Source organism: Anoplophora glabripennis, unplaced genomic scaffold, assembly GCF_000390285.2.
Source record: "Anoplophora glabripennis isolate ALB-LARVAE unplaced genomic scaffold, Agla_2.0 scaffold20, whole genome shotgun sequence".
Taxonomy (NCBI): domain Eukaryota; kingdom Metazoa; phylum Arthropoda; class Insecta; order Coleoptera; family Cerambycidae; genus Anoplophora; species Anoplophora glabripennis.
Genome location: NW_019416362.1, coordinates 124,376 through 150,596, shown reverse-complemented (window position 1 = coordinate 150,596; position 26,221 = coordinate 124,376). Strand labels below are relative to the sequence as shown.

The 26,221-nt window shown below is 33.4% G+C and overlaps 2 protein-coding genes across 2 annotated transcripts; one reads left to right on the top strand and one right to left on the bottom strand.

Annotated features, from left to right (window-relative positions):
* Positions 1 to 9,501: 9,501 nt before the first annotated feature.
* On the bottom strand, positions 9,502 to 10,615 carry LOC108907593 (larval cuticle protein A2B-like). Its single transcript, XM_018711340.1, has 2 exons — positions 10,560 to 10,615; positions 9,502 to 10,103 (listed from the first exon to the last, which is right to left on the bottom strand). The coding sequence occupies exons 1-2, from the start codon at positions 10,569 to 10,571 to the stop codon at positions 9,579 to 9,581; spliced, it is 537 nt and encodes a 178-aa protein (XP_018566856.1). The 5' UTR covers positions 10,572 to 10,615; the 3' UTR covers positions 9,502 to 9,578.
* A 4,159-nt stretch (positions 10,616 to 14,774) lies between these two features.
* LOC108907574 (larval cuticle protein A3A-like) lies at positions 14,775 to 16,682 on the top strand. Its single transcript, XM_018711317.1, has 3 exons — positions 14,775 to 14,809; positions 15,922 to 16,295; positions 16,332 to 16,682. The coding sequence occupies exons 1-3, from the start codon at positions 14,798 to 14,800 to the stop codon at positions 16,582 to 16,584; spliced, it is 639 nt and encodes a 212-aa protein (XP_018566833.1). The 5' UTR covers positions 14,775 to 14,797; the 3' UTR covers positions 16,585 to 16,682.
* Positions 16,683 to 26,221: the final 9,539 nt, after the last annotated feature.

Here is a 26,221-nt window from a genome sequence, read left to right as displayed (position 1 = left end):
TCCAGGTTTTGGAATATCTAGAACATTGCCAGTTTCTCTAAATTTAGATTCTATCTTACTGACTGTTGATTGGCTGATACGGCGATCTGGATGTTTTTCATTAAATAAATCGCAAACTTCCTGCTGCGTTCTAGTCTTATCCCCGCATCCGATAAGAATTAAAATTTCAATTCTTTGTGTGACAGTTAAATGTGCCATAATACTTTAAATTCAACAATAATTTTTATATCGCTTACAATACTTAGAAAGTCGGTATGACAGTGACACTTTGTAAAGATTTACACCTACGTGATCCATAAAAAATCAGCAGCAGCAGGCATTTCGAAAAACTAAGTAAGATAACGTTTTTGCTTTATTTTAATTGATTTAGGTTTTCTAACATTCAATCGTCATTTACTCGAAAACTTTCCTATGTAAGATGGCAACATTTTAATGTGGATCGACAATGAAACGATCTTTCAGAATCAAGAAAAAAATATTGCTATTAAAATTAATTAAAATATTTCTAAAATATGCTATTTAAAAAAAATGTCATTACTCAAAAACAAATGACGGTTGAAAATCGCCTTTTATGCTAAAATATGTATTTTTTAAATTAAAAATCAACCTGTTCGAGGATTTTAACCTAAAAAAATTTGTTTCGTTTCTACTGAATTTATTCCATACTTTAGGCGCGTACTGTATATTTCATTTGAGTTCGTATGAAAATATCATTTTTTTCTAAATAGAAGGGCAAAAAAGATAATGAGGGTAGAACGTTATCTGAATACTACTGTACATACTTAATAAAATTTATTTTCAATACATTAATGGTTACATTTCATCTTTAAGCCATCAAAAAGCATACGAAAATAATAATTCTTCGATTTTGTACTTTTTATAGCTACTGTCCCCTTCAATTAAAATAATATAAGCTTTACTATTTTGACCAGTACTTGAGAGTATGAAGTTTGCAGTGTTATAACTAAATCCGAGATTTAGATATCCTAAACTTGTAGCATTATCTGTGTGTTCGAAAACTGTTTCCCATAAAGTCAAAGAAATGTTTCACTGGGTGTGGTCGCCATTAAAACGGAGATACAGGTTTTTCGTGTAGCGAGGGGCAATTAAGTTGTCCTTAGTCGTAGAATTGGGTCAAGTTCGGCGTTTATTACTTAAATGTCAACAGGTCCTATTCCGATGAAAATAAATGAGCTTCGCGAGAATTAACCAATCTTATCGACGATTTTAATCTTAAACTGGAGTCTTGATACACGTCTAATGAATTACGTTGAAGGAAGACTTGATTAAAAACAAGAAGTCGTTATTGAGAACTAGTACGTAGTTAGTTACGAAAGCTCACGATTAAAAACTGAAACACCCAGTATTTCCACATAAATTCCTTCTTAAGATCACCATCAAATATAAAACGCTTTACGAGATAATTCAAAACACTCTTCGCCTCGTTTTAATGTTTTTGCTTTGGGAAAACACACTTGGGTACCGTTATCAGATATTAGAGTTATATCAAATTTATTTGACGTTAATTTTCAGGCGCGCCAGGTGCAATTACTAAAAATTGAATTCCCTATTCGCGTTATAAAAGCTAATTTTAAAGTATAAAGCAGCGTCAGTCTCATTTCACGACGGGCAATGCACGCTATTATTACATTACCTGAACTCCTTTCGGTAAACTATTTTCGAGAGACAAAAAAAAAGGAAATTTATCTATTTAAGAGTCGCTTTTAAATTAAACACCTCAAACGCCATTGTCTGAGCTTCTCCCTTTGAAGAGTTGGGGCTATTAAAGCGATCTTGCCTTTTAACTGAAAATACCTGTTCCTCCAATCTCGCCTGGAGTTTAACATGAAGTTCGCTGTCAAAGGGGGATTTATTTCAGTAGCGTAATCTGAGAGGAGGAACGATTTTTTGTCAATTGTTGCTTGCTTAGTATGTTGTTAATTGGATTGTTCTCATCAAGCTAATTGTGATCTTAAAACAATTAGTTATACCAGAATATAATAGTGAATATTGTAAACTAATAGAGTTAGACAAGGAAAATTAGTGAAAAAAAAAGAGAAACTCGAAAAAATTCCTGTCTGCGATATTGTAAAATTGTCTAAAGGAACATAATACAAGACATCTCTCATCTCGCGAGTTAAAAAATGTTATTAGTTAAACAAAAGAGTTTTTTCACTTTGCAGGGAAAAAACATCAATTTTAGCGAAAAGTGAATAAAATTATCTACAAAATGAGACTTGTTAAATTAAAATCGGTTAATAAATAAAAAAGTTATTGCAAAAAACAAGAAAAGTGCCCATTTTTTAATTTGTTTATAACTATCGCATTTATTGTTAATATTTTATAAAACCTGACAAGTTGAGGGTTTTGTCATACTTTAAAAGTGTGCCAAAAGTGTAGGTGCAATAATTTTTGCCACAATTCTATTTGTTTATGGAGGCTCCAAAAGTTATGAACTTTAAGTCTCTGTACAGACGTTAATTTTCAACCAAACATGATTCTGAAAGCGTCATTGTAATATTAAAGACGTAATTAAGTGACCTATTAAAAAATATCACCGTTTTTTTGACATTAACATTCTCAAATTGTGCATTAAAAAAACCGTGCGTTTTCCGCTTATAAACAATTTGAATAAAATTGTTTATAAGCGAAAATAGATGCAATGGATAGCAAGCAAAAAAATACAAGTTTAAAAAAAAGCACCCTTCAAGTTCAAATTGATGCGCGCTGTAAAATTTTGCAATATCTCGGCTTCTGTTCATCGTAGAAACTTCTTTTTTTAAAACTGGGGTAGCTGGACGAAAAAAATAACAATGAGGATATTTACGAATTCGTAGAATAGCCCTGAACCCCAGAAAAATACTTTTATACTGTTTTTTTTTTAATTTACAAACATGTCACAAAAATTATTGTTAAACGAAGTATTAATTAAAATTTCAATTTCGGAATTATTTTACTATTATTAAATCAATAAATGAAGCTATCGTTCATTTAATTTTTGTGTATAGATTTATTTATCCTTAAAGACAAGTGACTAAGATCTAAAATTACAGTAGCAATATTGCTTTCAATTGTTTCCTTGTTAAAATAATATTGAAAAATTGATAAAACGTAGGTATGATACGAGAACGTCATTGTTAATTTTTAAGTTACGAAAAGTGTGACAAAATAATGTGCGGATTTTCTCACTCGTTCTTGTATACGATAAGAAGTGGTCGAAAAATGTATAGTGAGAATCACAAAAAAATAAGAATTTTGGACACAGTGAATATCATGAACATGAAATATGTTTTCCGTCTAGTATATCAGGAACAATTCATCTTTCAGAATATGTTTGTACAAATTTATTACAAACATATAAACCATCTTATAGCAATAAGACTTTAATCTTTCTGTTCCAACGTGGTGTTGAAGTCATCAATAATAGCACACTAGCAAGATATTATTTCTTCAAATAAAACAGTAGTTTTGTTCTCTCTTTACAGATTTTTCTGTAGAAAAACTGCGATGTAATTTGTTAGTGAGTATTATGAAATAATAAAGCTAATGTAATAGGAGAGCGTCAAAGAAAAAAGCTTTTGTTTTCCACCTTTTTCCTGTTACAACGCAACTTCAGCAAGAAAATAAGATACAAAGGAAACAAGAGGGGAATTTTAAATGTTCTGCTCCAGTCGCAGGAAAAATGCATGCATCGCTGATGCGTTGTTAAATAATTTCCTGTATTTTAATTTACGTATAACATTTTCCTTCAACAAAACTTTGAACAGTAATTTTCCTGCTGACTACGATAAAAAAGGTAATTTTTTGTATTTACTATTGCATTATTTGCTAAAACGGAAACAATTACAGTGTGTATGTACCTTAGATAGTTTTCAGTTAAGTTCATTCATATAGAAACAGAATCTTATAAAAATAGCCAAAATATAGAGATTCGCTATTTTTCTCCCCATCGCTACTATGCTTCGACGCACAATGAACCTACCCAACGACACCAAAATCGTTCCGATCGTACCAAACCTGCGCCCAGCGGTCGCGACCGGAAATTTGTTACACCTTGAAAGTTTATACCCCCCCAACACTGTTAAACATATTTTCCTAGAAGTACCGATTTCCTAAATATTCCCGATATAAAAATATTTACAGTAAGTTTGATGGTGTCTACACTGTCTACAATAAAATAGGAGTGATATTTGTATTTGCTATACTTTCGAAAACAAACAAAAATACACTATGTATGTCTACACTTTTTCCGTGTTTACACAGCACCCCATCACCCATATGTAATGTTTATGTGCATTTTAGACTTTTTCAGAAATTGTTCTGATTTTTTCAGCTACGTCTCTTTTATCTAATAACTTCTAAAATAAAAAGAACAGTAGGTATATGTGACTACATTTTTTTCATGGTTGCATAGATAATAATATACCTCCCCTTTTCCCATACAAATTCATTACACAGAATTCTGATATTTTTCTTAAACTGTTCTGATTTGTTCTAGTTTTAATGCAATTTACATGAATTTTAACGTTTTCTATTTTCTATTGAAGTTTCGTAGTGTCTACGACAAAAAAGTAGTAATTTTTTTGTATTCACTGTTGCAATTTGTTGTTTCAAAGACGAAAAAAATAGTATGACTACATTTTTTCGTGCTTACATAAATAATACACCATCCCTTCACCCACACAAATTCGTAATTTTTATGTTAATTTTGGACATTTTTGAAAAATTGTCGATTTATTAAAATTTTATGCCCTTCGGTTGCACCTCTGTTGCTGCTCTGCACTGAAGGGGCTTTAATTTGTTTTACCATTTCAGCATTTTTCTTTAAAAAAAAACTATTCACAATAGCCCAGTAAATGAAGAAAAATTGTAAAAAAAATTCGTTTCAGATTGAAACTTGGTTTAATCGTTAGTTTAGGCAAAAAGAAATAATATTTCCCAAAAAGTATCGGTTTAAAACAACAAGATCATTGTTTAAACAATGATTATAATGTAAAAATTGCCAAAAATTGAGGTTTTAGCTGTATTAAAAAGCGCTCTCCAACAGGAGTTTTTCCTTTTGTTTATACTTATAGGTTTTCAAAAAACGCTTCATTTGAGACCTGCTGAATTAAAATCCATTAACAATTTGTTTAAATAATTGCAAAAAACCAGCGAAATTTGAATTGACTGTAAACAGAAGAAAAGAGCATAAATCGTTTCTAAACTGCAGTAAAAGTTGTATTTTGTTACCCGTAAGAAACCCTGAAATATTGGTAAAAAAATATTTATTTGTTTATGAGATTTTGCATTTATTAGAAATAGCATTTTTTTTTTCAATTGCAAAAACGCGGTTGTTATCATTATAATAAAGGGCCTTATGAGGGCTCTTTTGTTTCGTCTTGACTTATATTTTCAAGACATGCAATTGGAAATTGTAATTTCATAGGCTAACCTCCTCAAAACGGCGTATAAACAAATAGTGTAATTTGTTTATAAGGTTTTTCATTAACAACTTTTTCGTTTTTTCACGAATTTAAAAAAATATATTCTAGGACCATTTTTAGCCGAGATAGCGTTTCTTTTTTAAATTCATAACTTGTTTATTTATAAACATTAAAACTTGAAATTTCGAGAATAAATCAATCAACCCTTAAATTTCATAATAACGGTTAAAGATATCGAAAAAAATGCATTTTAAAGTAATTTTTAACCCTTTAAAAAACATCCTCGAATACATTTTTACACCTGGAATATGGTGGGGGAAATAAGACAAAAACGTTCAAAAGTGGAAATCGAGACTTCAAATCTTAACTGCCCGAAAATTTTGCGATATCACCTGTAATTGTGGATCAATTTTAACGTTACCTTTCAATTTACATGTATTACAAATTTCATTTACTTGACTACAATAAATTTTGTAGAACCTACGTTAAAAAATTCGCGACTTTTTAAAAATTTGCTGTTGCCAAATTTGCTACAACGAAAAAACAGTCTATTATGTGACTACATTTTTTTTCGTGTTTACAGAGATGATAGTACTCCCCTTCACCCTTTCTTAATTACCTTGATTTTTTATATTTTCCAGAAATTATTCTGATTATTCAAGTTTACTTTAATTGTTCTAACGAATTTTATTGGTCTTTCTATGTACATTTAATATTTTCTTTAAATACAAAACTGTGTACAGTAACTTCCGTGGTATGTATGATAAAAAAAGCAGTGACTTTTTTATATTCGCTGTTAAAATATTATCTAAACCGAAGGAAAGGACAGTAGGTATGTGTAACTACAATCACTCCTTCGCCCACACAAATCCACGATTCCTACGTTCTGTTGATACATTTTTCAGAAATTATTCTCGTTTATTTAATGTTTTACGCCCTTGGGCTACGCCCCTGGTATCTAAACGGGTTGACTTTTCTCAACCACCTCGTAAAAGTAACAAATGAAGTGCCAGGACACGCGTCCATTATTTTCGGGATAATACACCAGCCGCCGCGGGGTAAAGGAGAGGAACGACGCAGTTATTTACCTCGAAAGTCATCACGACAATGTCGCTGGGTACGGTATGGTGATAAGCCGTCATTGTCCTGTATTTATATCGGGGTGTACCGACTCCGCAAATTACATGCGCTGGTTTTTGGCGTGGGTTTCGCTGGGGCCGCGCCTAATGTCAAGCTTATTATGAGAATGAAGTGTGCTAGAGACAGAGAGCGGGAATCTGGCATATCGGTATGCTACGATTAATACTTCGTACACGGTCATCAAAGGAAGCTCAAATTTTCACTCAGTATGTGCGTTAAGTTCAATTTTTAATCATGTGGCAACTGCTACCTTTAAAAATTTCAAGAATAGTATAGGTCTTGCCAGAAGTTTTTTATTTATGGCATAATTTTAGTTTTTTCTTTATTTATTTGAATATTTTGCCACGTATGAAGAAAATCATAAAATAAACCTTAAGGACAAAAGGATCAGTAGCCACAAAACTAGTTTTGTCTAAATGAAAATGACACATTGAAAAAAGCAAACAAATAAAAAATACACATGTCACATCATCCTTAGTCTTAAAATGAAAACAGATCAGTTTTCGAAATGTAAACAACTTATTAAAGTGACATGTATTTTTTTCAAAAGCTATCATAAATTGTTGAAATTCCCTAAATGTCAAAAATAGACTATTATGTAATATCACAGACAATATAGCTTCGCTCCAGACCGCTACTGGAATAGGACAGCAGTTTTAAGTTTCCGTATTACCGATATAGTACACCAACAGCAGAATTTTAAGACGAATCAAATGCAGCGGATCGAATTCCCACGCGTATCCTAGCAACATATAAACAACAGTTTGGCAACGTTGTCACGCGTATTTACGGATTTGTTTTGTACACTTTTTTATCAATGCCTTTTTGCGTTACTGTATTACTTAAATGTATGATGTAGGTATTGATAAAAATGTTTTAAAGAATCAACGAATATCTATATAGTTTTATATGATATTCTGCAGCGGTGTCGCAGTTAGGTTATTTAATTATAATTTCGTTAATTAGCTACTCTTTTAATTTTTTTGGTATTGAAATATTGCAGAAAATATATTTCCAAATAAACAAAATTCGTAATGATATTTTAAACAGCTTGTAATAATTTTTTTAATATTTGATGATGATGATAAATTTATTTAATATACAAGGTGGGTTATTAGTACGTCGCGGAATGTAGGTACCTACAGTTTTTTTTTGTATTTTGACATTACTTATAGGTTTAATAATTAAAGATAGGAAAAAACTTTAAATACAAATGTACGACTTTTCCTTTTTTTTCTGGCATTATCAAAATTTGATAGCATAAAATTTTTGTTTAAAGTAAAAAAATTATTAAAAAAAAACTAAAATACTTCCTTATTTAAATAATAAACAACAATTTTTATAACTAACCTTTACAACAACATAAGGAGAATGCCTAAAAACGAAATAACATTAAAATACCTACAAATTTTTACAAATTTTAAACATGCAAGTAATTGTGATGATACCTACAGTTGAAAATATGGCTTTAATTTACTATTTATTGCTTTAAAAACAAATTCAGAATTAATTTTCAAACATTTCGTCCTGTATTTTTTTTCAATACTCGTAAAATTTTAAAATTTTTAGTAATTTATATTTTGTTGAAGTGTCCCCACAAAAATATGTCTAAAGGACTGAGATCCGGACTGTTTTCTGGCCATCTAAAGTTTCTAATAATATTTTTTAGTATTCGTTGACGGAATTCGTCCTTCACAATAGATTTGCCGATGTTCCTGAAGAACTTTTGCACATTATTGTTATTTGAATTATACAGTTTAATTATGTTTTATTTTTCACCAAAGCATAACCCATTTTTATTTAAAAAAATTAAAATGGGTTATTCTGATAATGATAAATCCAATGTATTTTTAAAGGAAGGTTCGTTTCTGTCATTTTTGTCTGATTGTGTGCGAAAGAGCCAGAGTTAGCGTGATTTTGTCATCATAGAGGGCTTCTCTCTCTCTCCCTCTCTGCTGTGTTCAAGAGTCTCTGGGGCTTCCCCAGCATCTCCAGGACTACTAGGGAGGGGGCGTTGGGTAGACCTCGGAAATAACTCGAAATATCAAAAATTCTCGTGGTTCTGATTGGTGATCGAGTGAAAAAGGTCCCAGGTCCGCATGTCGAAAAAAAAATTCGGGACCAACGGTGTGTGACATCATAGAATAAAAAAGTGGTTACTCGGAAACGGTGCGTTGAATGCAAAAGGTCCGAAGTTCGTATGTCGAAAATAAATTTCGGATACTAGAGGTGTGTGAGGTGATACAGTAAAAAAGGCTTATAACTCGGAAACGGTGCATTGAATCGAAAAAATAATTAAAAAAATCTCCCCACACCCTTGGTTCCGATTGTCCGTTCTGCGTTGAAAAGAAAACGTCCAAAGTTCGTATGTCGAAAAAAATTAAAAAGTTGGCCAAAAATTGCAACATCCTTTTTAGGGTGCCAATTTCCAGCATTTAACGCGCGGTCTGAAGCGATAAGCTATATTGTCTGTGGTAATATATAATTCATACAAGATGATAAATGTCCTCTGTATGAATCTTGCTTTTTAGAATTTTTAAATTTCTAGATTCGTCAAAATCATAGATTTTCCAAACTGTTTCACATCGTGTGGCAGATTTTTGAGGAATGAGTTGTGATACTGCATTTCTGCGGCTCTGAATACTAAGTACTACAAACAGTGAATAAACTATACATCAATTGTAAAAACTACTGCCATAATATTACTATTATTTTCGTTTATTTTTGTAGCTATAAAATGAATGTACTCTTGGTGAAAAATAATAAAAAAAATAAATTGTATTTTACTGTTGGTATATCTATAGAAATCGAGGTTGTAGTCACATCCAACGTTTTCATTTCATGAACCTGTAAATGTATCACAAGCACTTAGGTACTTTCTTGATGTATGTTACAAACCCGATATTTGATAAAACATGGAATAATACTACCAGAGTATACTTTGCAATAAGTTACTTTTATTTACAACTGCTTTAGAGAAGACTATATACAAACTCTCAATTGCCTACCAATTTACCACAAAGGAGCAGATTTCACCACTGGCGCTGCTTGCCAAGGAGCAACAGGAAGCGCAGAACGAAGAATTGGAACACCTTCCCATGGAGCAGCAGCAACTGGGGCGCTGCGCAGAACTGGTGCAGGAATTGGCGCTACTGGAACAATTGGAGCAGCTAGACGAGCAACTGGAGCCACCTTTGTCACTACTGGGATTGGTAGCCGCTTGGAGACGACAGCGTTGAACCCATTGATTGGATCAGCGGTATAATCTACTACCCTCCTTGAACCATCAGCCTCCAGGAGATTGTAAGAACCTCTGACGACGTCGCCGTCGCGAGTTTCGACTTGTCCGTGACTGTCTCCAGTCAAGGGGTCCTGGACGTCGTAACCGTAGGAGTACTGGGGATTGGGGTCGTAAGGTTCGGCGACCACGGTTTTGACTAGGGGGGCGGCTACTACGGGGGCTGATTGGAGGAGGGTGGGTGCTACGCCTACTACGCTGGCCCGAGCGGTTGCTACCAAAGCAACGAAGAGAACAAACTAAGAAAAAATGAGATTTGTAAGGATAAACCCGCAATATTTTTTCAAGTACATTGTGTAACCAAGTTATTTTTATTTCCTAGCCTTGGAATGTTTATTTAGTGTAACAAAAAGGCAAAATGTTATATTGTAGCGATAATTTGAAGTAAAAAAAAAATACAAATTTGAAATATCCTGATTCTTTTGAGTTAGATTCAAGAAAAAGACTGTTGCTTTTGGAATTTTAACGGAGATGTATGTATTCCAACTGGTTATTTCGTACATTTATTTGTATAAGAAGCAAAAAAACACGCTACATTGACACTTTAGAAATATGTATTGTTTGATGATATATAAACAATTCGTGAAACAATGAATTTACTAGTACTATTTTCAAATGATATGAAATAAAAAATGCTAACGTCTCGCCTGATACTATTCAATAACTATTATTAATTTTTTATTATTATCACTTACCTGGTATGCCATGTTGTCGTTTCAACAAGCTGATGGATGAGTACTGCTAACACAAAATTTGCGTTCATTATATACCCAGTAGTGTTTGGATTTAATTGTTTCATTACAAAAATGGCTAGATGTGTAGCAAGGCCAATGGCTGGTCTCGCTTCCAATTTTAAGTAATTCTGTGTTATTATGGAAATTTCAACTAGCTAATGGGTTGTGATCGAATTTAAATTTGACATTATCTGAACTAATGTAAATCAGAGAATGCATTGGTATTTTTATGGTATGTGATTTATTATTATTATTTAGTTTAATGTATATTGGAGGTTTTATCTGTTTGTCCAATTACGTTTTAAAATAGCCTATCTAAAATACTATTTATCAATAAAAATTATATTTGCATAAACGTGCTGCATTTATAATGTTGTTTATTCATTACGATATCTTATAATGCCTACATCTACGAAAAATTGAAGGGCAAACCGTCTATACACATTTCAGGAAGTCTTAAAAAAATTTAAAAAATTATATATTTTGATTAAGGGAATTTGATATTTAAGATTCGAATTACAGTTACACAAAAATGACAGTTTCTATATAATTTCCAGGGCAATTTATTTCACAAAAGCCTGTACGCAGATTTTTTGTGAAGTATGTCAGAGAAAAATGTGTTAACCAAGTGGTTGGCGTCAATAAAATAACAAATGTGCCAAAAGGAATAACAACTTGTCTCAATTTGCCTCATCTGGAAGCTTATACATATATGCTTTAGACGTTCTTCCGCCACTCTGTTAGCCGACGCAGGGGCCGATATTACCACCATTAAACGACATGGGGGTGGCGTTCTAGTACGGTAGCAGTGACATATATAGAAGATTCTATATAAAATAAAATTTCAATCGCAAATAAATTGTTATCAAATAGTTATTTGCACCATAAAGGATATAAGCATTATTTACCAGTCGAGGACGATTTTGCGCCCGAGCGGAGCGAGGGCTGGCAATAGAGTCCGAGACTGGTGAATTATACTTAACTGCTGCGTGGTGTATAACATTTTATCTGCTCCCACAGTTCTTTATGGTTCATGAAATAAAGATTAGGTTTTATTTTTTAACATTTCTTAATCAATTCATTATGACATTATTCGAGATCTTGCAAAATGGCCTTGGTTGTTTGTATTTTGTCGTTTCTAAGGTGTTTATAAACAAAGCTACATAAAAGTTGCAATGCATACTCAATGATTAAGTTAACTAACGAGCGTTCAAATAAAAACGTGGTCGAAGTTGGCTTTGACACATTGGATGTAGGGAGTAGCTTATAGCGACCAACTTAACCTCATTTCTCAACGAGCTGTATAGCAGCTGTCAGTTTCAATAACGTTAATGACTATATAACTTTATTTTAAAGAATAATCGTGATAACAATAACAAACAATTAAAGGAGCTGCGGAAAGTGTCCCCCTCCTTGTTATAACAATAAATTAAAGCAGCTGCTGAAAGTGTCCCCCTCCTTGTTCCAAGCACTTTTCACACCTGTTCCTCAAAGAATTAAAGACATTTTCTAAGATGCTCGGGGTATTGTTAATTTCACGAATCTTGTCTATAAGTCGAGCCTGCAGATGGTTTAAATCAGGAATAGGCAGTTCAAAAATAGTGTTTTTAAGGTAAGGCCACAAAAAGAAATCACACGGCGTAATATCACATGACCTCGGTGGAAATTCATGTTCAGCATTGAGACTTATTAGTCGATTTTGGAAAACTTCCCTCAACATATTCATCGTCTCGCCTGCCGTATGTGCCCTTGCGCCATCTTGTTGAAAGTAAAAGTTTGTAATTTCGTTTTCTTCCAGCTGGTTAACAAAAGGAGCGATAATTTCTTCTCTATACCTTTGCGCAGTAAGAGTACCATTAAAAAAAATAGGTCCATAAATCCTCCTTCGATTGAGAGCACACCAAACTCCAATTTTTTGAGCGTGTAGAGGGCCCTCGACAAAAAAGTTATCTGGTTTTTCAGAAGACCACATTCTCATATTCTGTGAGTTTACGTAACCACTTAAATGAAACCAGGCTTCATCAGAAAAAAAGGTGATATTATGAAGTTCACCGTAGTTGTTTAAAAACCATTCACAAAATACAGCCCGTCGCGGAAAATCAACTTCATGAAGTTCTTGCTGACAAGTTAAACGATAGGAGAACAAACGCAAATCTTTTTTTAACACTGTGTGGCAGGTACCGACTGATACTCCCACCATTTGTGATAAAACACGTACAGAAGTTCTTGGCGCATTTTCCATTATTTGTTGGACATTTTCTTTTAATTCTTCAGTCCGCTTTTTAGGTCGGCCGCTTCCTTCTTTTCTTGTTACACTGCCCGTTTCACGAAAAACATTAACACAACGCTGAACTGCACTTTGAAAAATTTTGTACTCAACAACGCCGGGAAATTGATTTTGAAATTCTATGAAACATTCCTCAATAGAATACTTCCATATTCCATCAATCTTGCGTCCATTTCTAAAGTAGGACTCTATGATAAACACTTTTTGTTCTTGAGAAAACACCATTTTAAACGCTTTTTAAAACGAAAATATTCAAACTGATAGCGGCGATATAGCGCTTTGACAGATGACGTTTAAGTTCATTTGCTATACGCTACGCCCTACGTCCAAATTTTCAGAACCAACTTGACCACGTTTTTATTTGAACGCTCGTTATTTTCATAGAGGAGAACGTGGATATATCAAAATACCCCAAGCTGACAGCATTTTTGAAACGTAAGAATGACTGCTATACACCTAAAAAGTCAAACTTTTTTACAAGAGAACAAGTTAACGATTTTCTCGTTCAGGCACCCGATAGCACATATTTGCTAATGAAGGTTCTGACGGTCTTGGGCATTGCAGGAGCATGCCGTTCTGATGAGTTATGCAAACTTACTTTAAACAATGGTAATTTCAAAAATTTCGATGACATTATTGTAGATTCCAGATTCTAAAAATATTATGTCACGTACGTTTACAATTACTTCTCGTCTAGGTTCTGTTTCTCACCTAGAAATTCTCAGGAAATATATCAGGATTAGATTGGAAATTAAAACTGATGCGCTATCAAGCAGGTAGATGTTACAACCAACCAATCGTATATGATTTCTAATAAGATTGCACAGTTTTTGAAACTAGAACATCCTAAAACATATACAGGCCATTCATTCCGAAGAACATCGGCAACGTTACTGGCTAATACAGGAGTTGATGTATTAGCAATCAAGAAACATGGTGGGTGGAAATCAACCACAACTGCAGAAATAGCCAACAGGATTCTTTACAATGACACTTCAACTCTCCAGGTTCTATTAGTATGTACGTCGCATCATGCTGTTTTAATGGATCAGTCAGATAATATTGAGCCTCCGGTGACTGAAATGTAGCAGTCAAATCATTTTGAGAAAAATGTGACAATTAGTAAACGTGAGGGGAATAATTATCCAGATTTTATAAATGTTTCTAAATGTAATAACTGTACAATTACTATAAATATTCATTCATAATAATTAATAATATGTAATATTCATCAAATATTTCTATTTATTTGTTTATAAAATATGCATTTATAACTCGAAATCGCTTTTTTGCGAAACTGAGCATTCAAATGTTATATTAAAACTAGTAGTTAGATTTTGTGATGTACTACCACACCCTGTATATAAAAAAAAGATTATGCAATTTTTAATAATTACAGGCTAATTGTAAATCCGAGCCCTTGATAATATTCAAATACTACCACACCAGTTATTCGTATATGGACCAAAACAATACACCTCAAAAAAATTCTTCCGCATATACCTATCTCAGGGTCAACTTGATTCTACTACTCTACTGCATATGAATACGTAATGAAGAGATCAGCGGTAACCGCGTCGACATATCCAATACATTTTTTTTAACACATAAAAGTGATCCAATTGCAAAATTGCAAAATTGAGTTGTCCGATGTCCCAAAAACCCGATTGTGACCCGGGCGGTTGTTTAATTTGGAATGCAATGCGTAGAGCCTAGCGGGTTTGCATCAGACTGCTACATTTTTCGTCATATGATTAAATTTCGATCAATGACAATTTTAATGTATTCAACTGGCTTCCCCTAATGTTTCGACTGAATTTCCGTCTTAGTTGGGCGGGTCCCTGTCCCATCTATAAAAAGCTCGCAAAATTTTTGTATCGGCACAATTACCAGAACCGTTCCTTAAGCAAACATGGCTGCTAAGGTAAGCGAGATCCAGTTCAATTATTCTTATATCGCATTAAAACAAACTAGTATTTTGTGATAGACTTGGACCTTGTGGGTTTTATTTTAATTGTTAAAATTTTAAGTAACTTTTAATACTACATATATTTTCATTCTTCTGATTATACAGGGTTTAACTAAAATTCTTGGCCAAATTTTAATTGTGGAGTCTACGTCACAAGTTAACAAAAAAAAAACAGTTTACATTTTAGATAACATCGTTTCTTTTTTAAATTACAAAAACGGGGAAGTGATTTCATTCAAATTTGGCATTCAGTTTTAATTTTTGATCATCCTTAAACGTATGTGTTCTTTTGTTATAGGGCGTAATGTGGTAATATTCATTTCCACCTTTTTTTTTAATTTGACTTATTATTATACCACTAACACCTGCATGATACTAGGATGTACCATTTTCTAGATAAATGATAAAATATTATCACATATTTCCGATCATTTTCAACATCTTGTATAGGGTTTTTTTTTAAAGTGTGTCCATTGATGGAGTTGAAAGAGAGGAAACATTTTTATTTTTCATTTTATGAAAAAAGTCAATCTTGTTAAAAAAATCCTGCTTGTGTAAATGTACAAAATTTTGTAGTTTTAAATTGTCTGTTTGTACAAGAAATGATTAGAAATACAGGGCTTAGTTTTATCTTTAGAGCTCAATAATACACTAAGCTAATTAAAAAGCATATAAATAGTAATTTTTTTCCAACAGAAAATTTTGAACAGAAAGACATTTTGTAGAACAAATCTACTTATTTAAAAAATAATCTGTAACGAATCTTTATTTGTGAGATATTTAGCAGATCTTAACACGAACAAAAAAGCTACTTTCGATGTGGGTAAAGTGCCTACTTCTTATAAAACATCAACAAATTTAATTAACAATTGCTGTAAAAATGCATTCTTTTGTTCTAAATTTGAAGGCAACTGGACTTTTTTTATTTATTGTGATTAACAACTCTCAATATAATTTCTTGCTACCTTGACAAAGCCTATTTAATTTTTCGGAATTAAAAATATGCTACAAACTGCTACTTTTTAATCATAAAATGAAACTTTTGAAGTAATATTAATATCTTCCAGTTCATCGCATTCGCTGCTCTCGTAGCTGTCGCCCGCGGAAGCGGCATAGTCTCCGCCCCCGTAGCCAGAGCCGTAGTCGCCGAACCCTACGACCCCAACCCCCAATACTCCTACGGATACGAAGTCCAGGATCCCCTCACCGGCGACAGCCACGGACAGGTAGAAACCCGCAGCGGAGACGTAGTCCAGGGTTCCTACGCCCTCTTGGATTCCGACGGCACAAGGAGACAAGTCGACTACACCGCCGATCCAATCAACGGATTCAACGCTGTCGTTTCCAAACAACCCGTCGCCGTTGCTGTACCAGCAGTAGCTAAAGTAGCAGCCCCAATTGCCCCAGTCGCCCCCGTACTTCGCGCCGCTCCTCTCGCAGCGGCTCCAATTGCCCCAGTCGCCCCCGTACTTCGCGCCGCTCCAATTGCCCCAGTCGCCCCCGTACTTCGCGCCGCTCCTCTCGCAGCCGCTCCAATTGCCCCAGTCGCCCCCTGGCTTCACTCCGCTCCTCTAGCAGCCGCCCCCTTACTGCGTTCCGCCCCTTTTGCAGCCGCCCCACTTGCACCTTATGCTTCTGTACTTCGCTCCGCTCCTCTCGCTGCTGCCCCAATCGCACCCATCGCTACCCCTTGGGCCGCTCCAGTCGTTAGGTCAGCCCCATTGTGGTGAACAGGAAAATTGAGGATGTAAATTAATGTGTACAGTGTACATTTGAATATTAAAATGGAGAATAGGGATAATAAATAAATTTTATTTATTGCAGTATATACCAGTTTTTTTTTCTGCACATGAACATATAAGTATATGAAAAATATTGCTTCAATATTGGAGCTGACATAATGTACTAAGCAGTACATAAAAAATATTGTAATTTTGTTTTTTTACTATAAAAGGGTATTGAGAAAATTATAACATTTCTTCATTTACTCTTTCCATATATTTGTTTCTGTTTCTAACACAATTTAAAATTGGACACCAAATAAAAAAATTGAGCAATAGGACAAATTTTGTAATACCTAAATGTACTCTGTATTTTTAATGGCCTTATATTGCAAATCGTTAGAAATTGAAACTTGTTATGAAACCAGAGCGCAGCGTTGAAGATGAATTATTTATTATTTTCCGAAACATAGTTTGACAGAAATTAACCACATTCCTCAGATATACAGGGTACTTTTGTTTTCTTTGTTTATTGTTTATTGGATAAATAAGTCAGATCAATTGCAAAGAAAGTGGATCTAAAATAACATACATAAGAACGTCCAATACAATGCTTCTAGCAATGCATATAATCTTTAGACCAAAATATGATGATTAATTCTTTACTGTACAATCACTATGTGGAATATTATTTCAGTAACGTTAATTTATAGTAAAACTGTAAGTTTTCTAAGAAAAAGTTAATTTTTTTGATGTGATGTGACACTAATGCAAAAAATTAAAGGGTTAAAAAATTTCCGAAATTTTTCCGTGATTTTTGACAGACTGTATTTAGGTGAAAAATGGTCGTATCGGGAATTAAAAAAAAAGCATTTGTAGCTCTAAGATTCTAGTTTTTAGATCTTTCGGTCGAATTTTTTTAGGAGCTACGGTTATCCTGCAATTCTGAGAAATAACGCGACAAAAAGATTTTGCAATTTTTTTTTTCCGAGTCCATGGAGAATTTTTTTTCAGCTAAGCCATTGCATGAACCAGATAGCTTATTTATTCAGCTTCAATTCCCTTTTTTTTTTTTAATTTCGATACAACTATTTTCCATCGAAATATCGGACTTTTAATGGAAAAGGATCCTTTTGTCTTCAATCATCGATTTCTCGGCGACAAATGGTCGTAATTTCTTATAACAAGCTGTCGCAACTTTTCGGAAAAAATTTTTTTTCCATCATTTACACGAATTTTAAAAAACAGGAAAAAAGGTAATTTATGTTTTTTTAGAAAATTGACGGCTAAATTAGAAATATTAGCGAAATGACTAATGTTAAGCATGACTTTTACAGTTCGACATACTCAGAAGAACCCTGTGAAGTTTCATCTCGATCTAGCGAACCGTTTCTTTGTTTCAAACAGTCAAACTTTTTAAAAAAATTAAAGGGTCACGGTTTTTGAGCTAAAACACTTCATAATCATGATTAAAATGGAAAAAATGCATAACTTTAACCTTCTGTCTTTCGGAAAGTTATTAACAAAAAAGGTTTTAGAGAGTCGATTTTTAAAGCTTAAGGCCTAACTTAGTTTTGTATTTAAATGGAATTTTGATTTATTGCCAGGGCCCGTTTTGATTTTTACAGAAACGCTGCGATTTTTTGAAAAAAAAAGTCAAACGGTTCCAAAAGGGCGTTTTTAATGAGTGCTGTACATTCACACTTTTTATAATTAAATATATAAATGGTTTTGGAGATAATCTAAATGTTTATAAAAAAAAGTGGTAAAAAAGGCTATTTTTTAATGTAAAAATCAAAAAACCCCTGGCAATAAATCAAAATTCCATTTAAATACAAAGCTAAGTTAGGTTTTAAGCTTTAAAAATCGACTTTCAAAGCCCCCTTTTGTTAATAACTTTCGGAGAGACAGACTATTAGACTAACTTTCGTACAATTTTGATTAACAATAAAACTCATAACTTTTAGGCATATTTATAAAACTCCAACAAATAACAGCCAAGTTATGGATAACTAAAGAATGCTGTTTTTCCACTTCTTTAGATGTTTTTGTCGTTTTTGCAATAGCTTTTAAACAATTTATTCGATTTTAATCTATCTGGCGGCATTTTGTATGTCTTTTTATTGCGCTTATTTCGTCTGTTGAAACACTTTTCTGTAAAATCAATAGTTTTTCCAATATTTTGGAACAACTGATGTTCGAGCCAGAATGTTTAAATAAAAACGATGTTAATGAAATTGACTCAAGAGATGAGACACCTTTTCTACAGCCTTCCCCTGCACATTTCAACCATAAAATAGCATACGTCAATTCATCGATGTTCGAATATTATAGCGACGCAATTATACAGGGCTGAAAAATCCACATGGTCCATCTGCATTTACATGAGAGCGGCAAAGTAAAGTAAAGAAATCCGTGCGATAGACAAGGATGGCTATAGTGAAGACGTTTCATAATCTGAATAGTCACCGCCCGTTTCGGGTTAGAAGTGGGACTGACTATTCAGATTATGAAACGTCTTCAATGTAACCATCCTTGTCTATCGCACGGATTTCTATGACTTACTTTATCGCTTTCACGTAACTGTCGATGTACCATGGGGACTTTCCGAACCTGTATATAGTTTTGTATTGTGAAAGGAGGTAGGGTTTGATATTGAGCCAACATTTTGTGGTATCTGGTATTTGTGCCTTATCATATAATTACAAGTATACTCTGCATACGGTCTTAAAAAGTATTGATACATTTTCTATATAACTCAATTTTTACTACATTTGAAATAGTTTTGCACATTTTTAATGCCGTTCATTGTTTTGTTCCAGGTAAGTTTATAATCAACAATTAGCCCAACAGATTATGTAAGTATACAAAATTTGAGAGTTGTGTAGACAGTATACAGGGTGTCACAGTTTCAGTCTGAAAAAAAATCAGTGCGAAAGTTAAACATATGTTATCACGTTATTTCAAATATCTCCGAAAATATATGCCTTAAGTTGATTAAATTTGGGATAACGATACAACTAATTAAAGGAAAATTCATAGAATCACTATCTATCATCTTGAGACATATTTTAGAAAATGATTTTTCAAATTTCAGCACTCCCTAGGTATATCTCAAAACTGGGTGGTATTTTGAAATAATTTTACATAGCAAAAGGATTTAATTTTTTTTATATAACTATCCGAATTTTCCCAAAATAGAAGTGCGATACTGAGTAACTTCTGAGTTTCAGAGTAACTTCTGAAGAAGAGAGCGATATGTCTCTCGAAACGTCAAGAGTTGTAAATCAAAAACTAATCAAATAGTACTGATTTTATTTTTATTCTTTCCGAAAATGTACTATAAAGTTCCCGTGAGGTAACTGGAATATATGCCTAGAATTTTTTCAAAGTGGCCGAGTAGTCTCTAGCCTCAAACTCGATCATACGAAATTTGACATATTCGGTATTTAAAAATGAAAAAAAAAAAGAAAAATTATGTACTAAAGGCTGCCAAACAAAAAAAATCATAAACATTAAACATGTTCCTAAATCATGAATCTAGACCCAAAACATAACCTCAAATTTATAAATTATAAATCATAAAACATATATTGCAGAATGTCTTTTTGAAGCAATCATATCCTTTGTTGAAGAAAATATATTGTTTCTGTGGATTTTTAACTTAATTATTTTGGATTTGAGGTTACGTTTTCAGGTTTCCTGGTCAGCTTCCTATGAATTTGAGTTAAAATTATTCAAAAATATTGGTTGCACAATCAAAAGTACCATTTTTATGAATTTATACTCACAGGTTTAGAAAAAATTGAGTATGTTCGTTTTAGGTTAAGATTTATAAATTTGAGGTTATGTAAGAAGTACCGTGTATACACTTGATCTGAAATAGCATGTACATACATTTTGATTCGCAATAATTATTCGTTTACAGTGGCGTATCTTTCAATGAAAACTGCCATCACATCCAGCTTTAAAACTAACAAAAACACCCGTAAACAATAGTTCGGAGGATCAGATACGGACGACACGGCTCTGCTGACGCCAGAGCGTAAACGTTCAACTCTCCCAGCGAATATTCCGGGTAAAATATTTGTTTTCGTTCATTTTCGTGTCTGTTTCCCTGGGACAGGGTTAATGTATTTTTATTCTCCTGGGGCCCGTTTTAAATAAACGTAATGTATTTCTTGCGCGACACTGAAAGCTTCCGGGGAGTGTAGTGGATAGCAAAAAACTCATCTTATTACCGCGACGCCAACGTCATGGCTCACTCTGTCCCTGAAAACGATATAGACTGTCTGTTCGTTATGATGCATCATGGGGCGCAAGCTTTCGCTAATACAGTAAGCAAAAATAATGGCACTTTTTATCATTGAGATACGGGGGTTCGTTTTAAAAAAAATTATTAACTTGTGGGCTCAACCGTATGGAATTGTGGCTACACATATCCGCAAGTGATCCATTTTAAGTGTTACGTCAAGAGCTCCAGCCTGAGGCCACCAGGACTGGCCTAATAGTTGCAAGGACAAAGCGGGACGCACCAGGGTTCCAGGAAAAGGTCCACGGCAGATTGGCGCCAAAGGCCAGATACTTATACCGGCGAGCGACTCCACACCACGAAGGCTCTCCAGCGAACGCTCGTCCCGACAACATTTATTCTTTTTCACTAACTTGTTTTCAATAAAAATACTGTTATTTTTACCGTTGAGAGAGCAGTTGTATTTTGCTACCCTAAAAACTAACGTAGTGTTACATTTGAATTATGTCTTTAAATCAATGGTTAAAAAATATTTGTTACTATTTTTTAAAAGCACTGTATTGGGGATTTCTATATCAATGACCAAGCTTAGTTGAAATATACAGGGTATTTTATAATGTTCTATATGACAAACTTTGACAGATGGCACCTCTGGGTCAATTTCAAACCTGAAAACACTTATATTTCCGAACTAGTTGAAGATAGGTATAGGACATTGTACATGAAATATGTGTAGAATTCTGAAGAATAATTCGAAAATTGAATAATATACAGGGTGTTGTATTTAAAGTAAGAAAGTTTGTATTGACCACTGGTACATGACATACCCTGTATAAAAAGTTTTTATTGAAAAAAATGCGCAACTAAAAGTATCAATCGACGTATCCGAGCGTTTTTTCGAATACGCCCCCATTTGTTTATTATTACTCACTGTATATTATGTACTCAAACAAAATTGCATGCAACTACGACGTTTTAATAAAAGTTCACAGAGACTTATTTAGGAAAGTTAAAACAGGTATTTTTAAAAATTTCAACCAGCCGAGTCAGTGTTAGACATTTTAAATTAATCCAGAGGTAAGTGAGTGCAGTTTTATAATTTCCAAAATAATTCCGTTGTCTAGTCAGATAATAGCACAGCCCCATAAAAAAAAGGATCGGATCTGGTATTCAGACCCATGTATTACCATGTATTTTTTTCCGCTGAATCCCAATCTGCCTTCAGATTTGGCCCAACGGGTCTGAGTTTTCGGGAAAATTAAAAAACAGGTCAAAATTCACATTCACATGGGTCTGAATACCAGATCCGATCCTTTTTTTTTGTACGGCTGTGTAATTAAAGATTGTCGTTATATTAATTGAATCAAATTAAATAGTTAATGTGTGAATTAAAATTTAAGTTAATTGGTACAAATCGACGATCAAACAACTAAGTAGTGATAACACGTCATTTTTGTATTATTACGAATATAAAGTGAAATTTCTCCTTAAAAAATTGACGGCATTGTACGGCAGCTTTATTTAACAATGTTATGTAGTCCCATTACTTGACTGGCTAGTTACAGAATGCGAAATTACCTTCCCGCTAAAGCGATTTCCATGTCTACCCTCAAATAATCACAGTCGCAAATACTGGCGATGGCGGAGTACCCACTCTGAAAACTTCAAACGTTATGTTAGGTAACGCGGCCCTGTGTCTAGTCGTCAACTCTCCCACCCCAGTCTATCCGCGGAGGGCAAAATGGAGGTTTAATTAAGGGATGGAAGCCCTCGGGCCGGAAGGTATGACTGCTCAGCTCGACTAACTAGCAGTTGGTTTTTTAGTTTGGCTTAAGAAGATTTTTAAATGGAAAATTATACATGGTGTCACCACCTAACGAATGTTACATGCTTCAAAGGTATAATCTAGGACCCACAATGGTGTCGATTTAACCAAACTTGCTTAAACGAAAAATGTCTCAAAAAAGTTACAGGGTGTTAAAGTTTTTTTTTATTTCTTGTTTTCTCCTAAACTCGGAACCCAGTTAACCGATTTGAGCAGAATTTGCTGTTGCTTAGTTTCTTTTCATTAGGCTATTGACTATGTCAAAAAAAGAGGGTACAAAGGAACTACAACGTAACAGAAATTTTATTGTTTGGTATGTTCAATTGACCCTAAAAAATTATAAAACCGCGGAGTGCTACGTTTTAAAGGGGTGCGTTTTTGAGAACGAAGTAAAAAGCTGGTATGTTCAGTTTTTTGAGTTTTACTCGAAAACTATGCATTTTTTCACTATAGTTACCAACAGAAAAGTTGTAGCAAATTGAATTTCCCATCGAAATGAGACCTTCTGAAGTCAAAAAAATTATTTTTAACAAAAATATGCCCAAATAACGAGTAAAAAATCTAAAAAATGCGTTTTTTTTTTGTTTTTGGCTTTTGGCCCACAACTTTTTTCTGAGAGGAGTTAGGTATAGGCATTGCTTCACAGAAAAAAAGTTAATGTGTTTTCCTTTAAAATATGCGTTTATAAAAGTACCTACGACTAATAGAAACCGAGATCAAAGTTGGCTACTTTTTGGATTTTTGGCCAATTTTTGCCCTTTTTTGACGATTTTCGTCTTATATCTTTTTCTGAGTTAATTTAGGTATATGTAATGCCATATTCAAATGAAAGCTGGTTTCAAGACCTTTAAAATGGCGCCTGGTAGAAATTTGTACAATTAAAATCAACCGAGATATGTCAATTTAACCAACGATACTTTTTCTTATTTTTATAAAATTTTTGTTACTTTCGGTATTATTTTGTCTAATAAATTTAATTTTGTGAATGTGAAAGTTAAAATAAGTTTCTAGGTGTTTGGATATTATTTATCTCATTTCGATGGAAATTCAATTTGCTACAACTTTTCTGTTGACAACTATAGTGAAAATGCATAGTTTTCGAGTAAAACACAAAAAACTGAAAGTGCCACCTTTTTACTTCGTTCTCAAAAACGCACCCCTTTAAAAGGCAGCGTGGCGTGGTTTTATCATTTTTTAGGGTCAACTGAACATACCAAACAATAAAATTTCTGTTACGTTGTAGTTCCTATCTAAAGTACATAGTCAATAGCCTATATGCAGGGATTATGTTCCTATTAGGTTTTGAAATCATAAAAATTTTCGAATTTTCAAAATTTTGCCCAACTCGAATAAAGCATCTAGATACTTGAAAATTTCACAGAAAAGACCGCTCAACCTTTCAAATTTTTAAAGTTAACACTTTTTTATTTTTAAACAATTTGATTACATTTATCAATTTGCAATTTAGTTTTTTTCAAAAATTATAATTTTAAAGTACCTACTCGGAAAGACGCTTCTTTTTTTAAAAAAAAAATTAAATTTCGTTCATTGGTTCTCGAGATATAAGCGGTCAAAGTTTATCGGCATTTACCGTTAATTTATAAACAATTTAGTAATAATCCTTGATCCAGTGGCTTCATTTTTCCGAGTTTAAGCTGGAAAAAAATTTCATATCTTTAAGTTATCGGCAACATGGATAAATCAGCAGAAAAGCTGTCGCTCGCACGCGCGAAAAGTGACTCAAAACACGAAAAGTGGGGGAGGGGGGCATTCCGAGTACTTTAAAATTATAATTTTTGAAAAAAACTAAATTGCAAATTGATAAATGTAATCTAATTGTCTAAAATTAAAAAAAGAGGTGTTAACTTTAAAAATTTACTGTGGCTGTCCTAATCAACCGATTCCAATTTTTCAAAAACCATTTGAAAGGTTAAGCCGTCTTTTCTAGGTGAAAATTTTTTTCAATCATCTAGATGATTTATTTGAGGCTGTGCAAAATTTTGAAAATTCGAAAATATGCATTCAAAATTTTTTTCAAGAAATTATTTCGATTTTAATGAAATTTGGTGTGTTGTTTTATTATACTCTAAAATAATTTTTTTCCAAAATTAGAATGCCTTCGGAGCAATTAAAACAGTTTAAAAAAATTATCCAAAAAACTTGATTTTTTGTGTTTTTTTTTCATCAATTATTGCTATTTTGCAACAACGGCAATAAATTTAAACATTTTTAACTTACAAAATTGTGCACAATTCAATTCTAAAACTTTTTTTCCTCTTCAATATTCTTCCAAAATGCATAGGTTCCAAGATATAAGTAAAAAACTGAGATAAAATAGGTATTTTTTTTAACATATTTGCAATTTTGAAAATGTTCCGGACCTCGCCCAGATCTAGGAATCTACACTTTTATTATGTGAGTTGTATTGAAGGTATTCCAGCAAAAATTAGCTTACCCCCTCTTACATCCAAAAAGTGGGATATTTCGACAGATCCCCCCTGGTCTACCTGTATAAAAATTCTGTTGGAATTAGTTAGCATTCATAAAACAAGCTGATCTCATTAAAAAAAAAACAAACAAAAAAAAAAGCGATTGAATCTAGTAGAGACATTTTTTATGCCACCTATTTTGATTTCTATCCGATCTTGGTAATTAATCCTCTGATTTTAACCTCGTATTGTTTTGCTCCAAATCTGCGTTCGCTCTTAACGGCCTGCGGTGCCGGGCGACCTTTCTTTCGTTATGTCATCGTAAACCCGTTATTTCTAGGTCAATGTCATTGTGATGCCTGCAGTTTGGGCGCGCCCCAACGAAAGCAAAAGCAATTTCTTCTCTCGCGAGACCCGACCGCTCCGTAATTTCCTATTATGGAGGTCTTAATTGGGCCAGGTATTCAAGAGCTATCCGGCGAAATCTCCATTAATTCAAATTCAATTTGCCGACTTTAGGCTGTGGAGTCTTTAGGAATGTTCACCGTCAATTCAACAGGGGGGCAAAAACTGAATGGCGGGGCGAAACTAGATCGATAAGGATTTTTGCTGGCAAGCTGGAAGTGAACTGGGTGTTTGGTACATGATTTGCGTTTATTGTTATCCATAATTGGTAAAAATATAAATTTGTTGGGAGTTCAATAAGGGCCAGACTAGGAGTAGGGGGCCATTAAAATTATATCAATTTTTTTATCAGTATACTAATTTTTAAATAGTTTTATCAGTATCAGGAAATAGACTAGGCGGTATCTGTTTTGGTTTGGGTGAATCGTATATCCACGGAGATTTTTGGCTTTTTGGCTTTCAAATATCACTAGTGAATGAAAACTTTTCTATGCGTATAAAAAAAACGTGGGCTTAACTTTTGGCGGCACAATATGTTAAAAAAATTCGAAAAATGTCATATTTTTCTTCCTATTTAATTATGTATCTTTTCAAGACTTGATTTTAGGCGAAAATGGAAGAGGAAAAAAATGTTTGTAATTAAATATTTTACAAAATATGACTAGTTACAAATCGAATGAATCATGATTATTATTGTAAAAATCGAAAAAATCGCCAAAATTGGGGTTAAAAAAC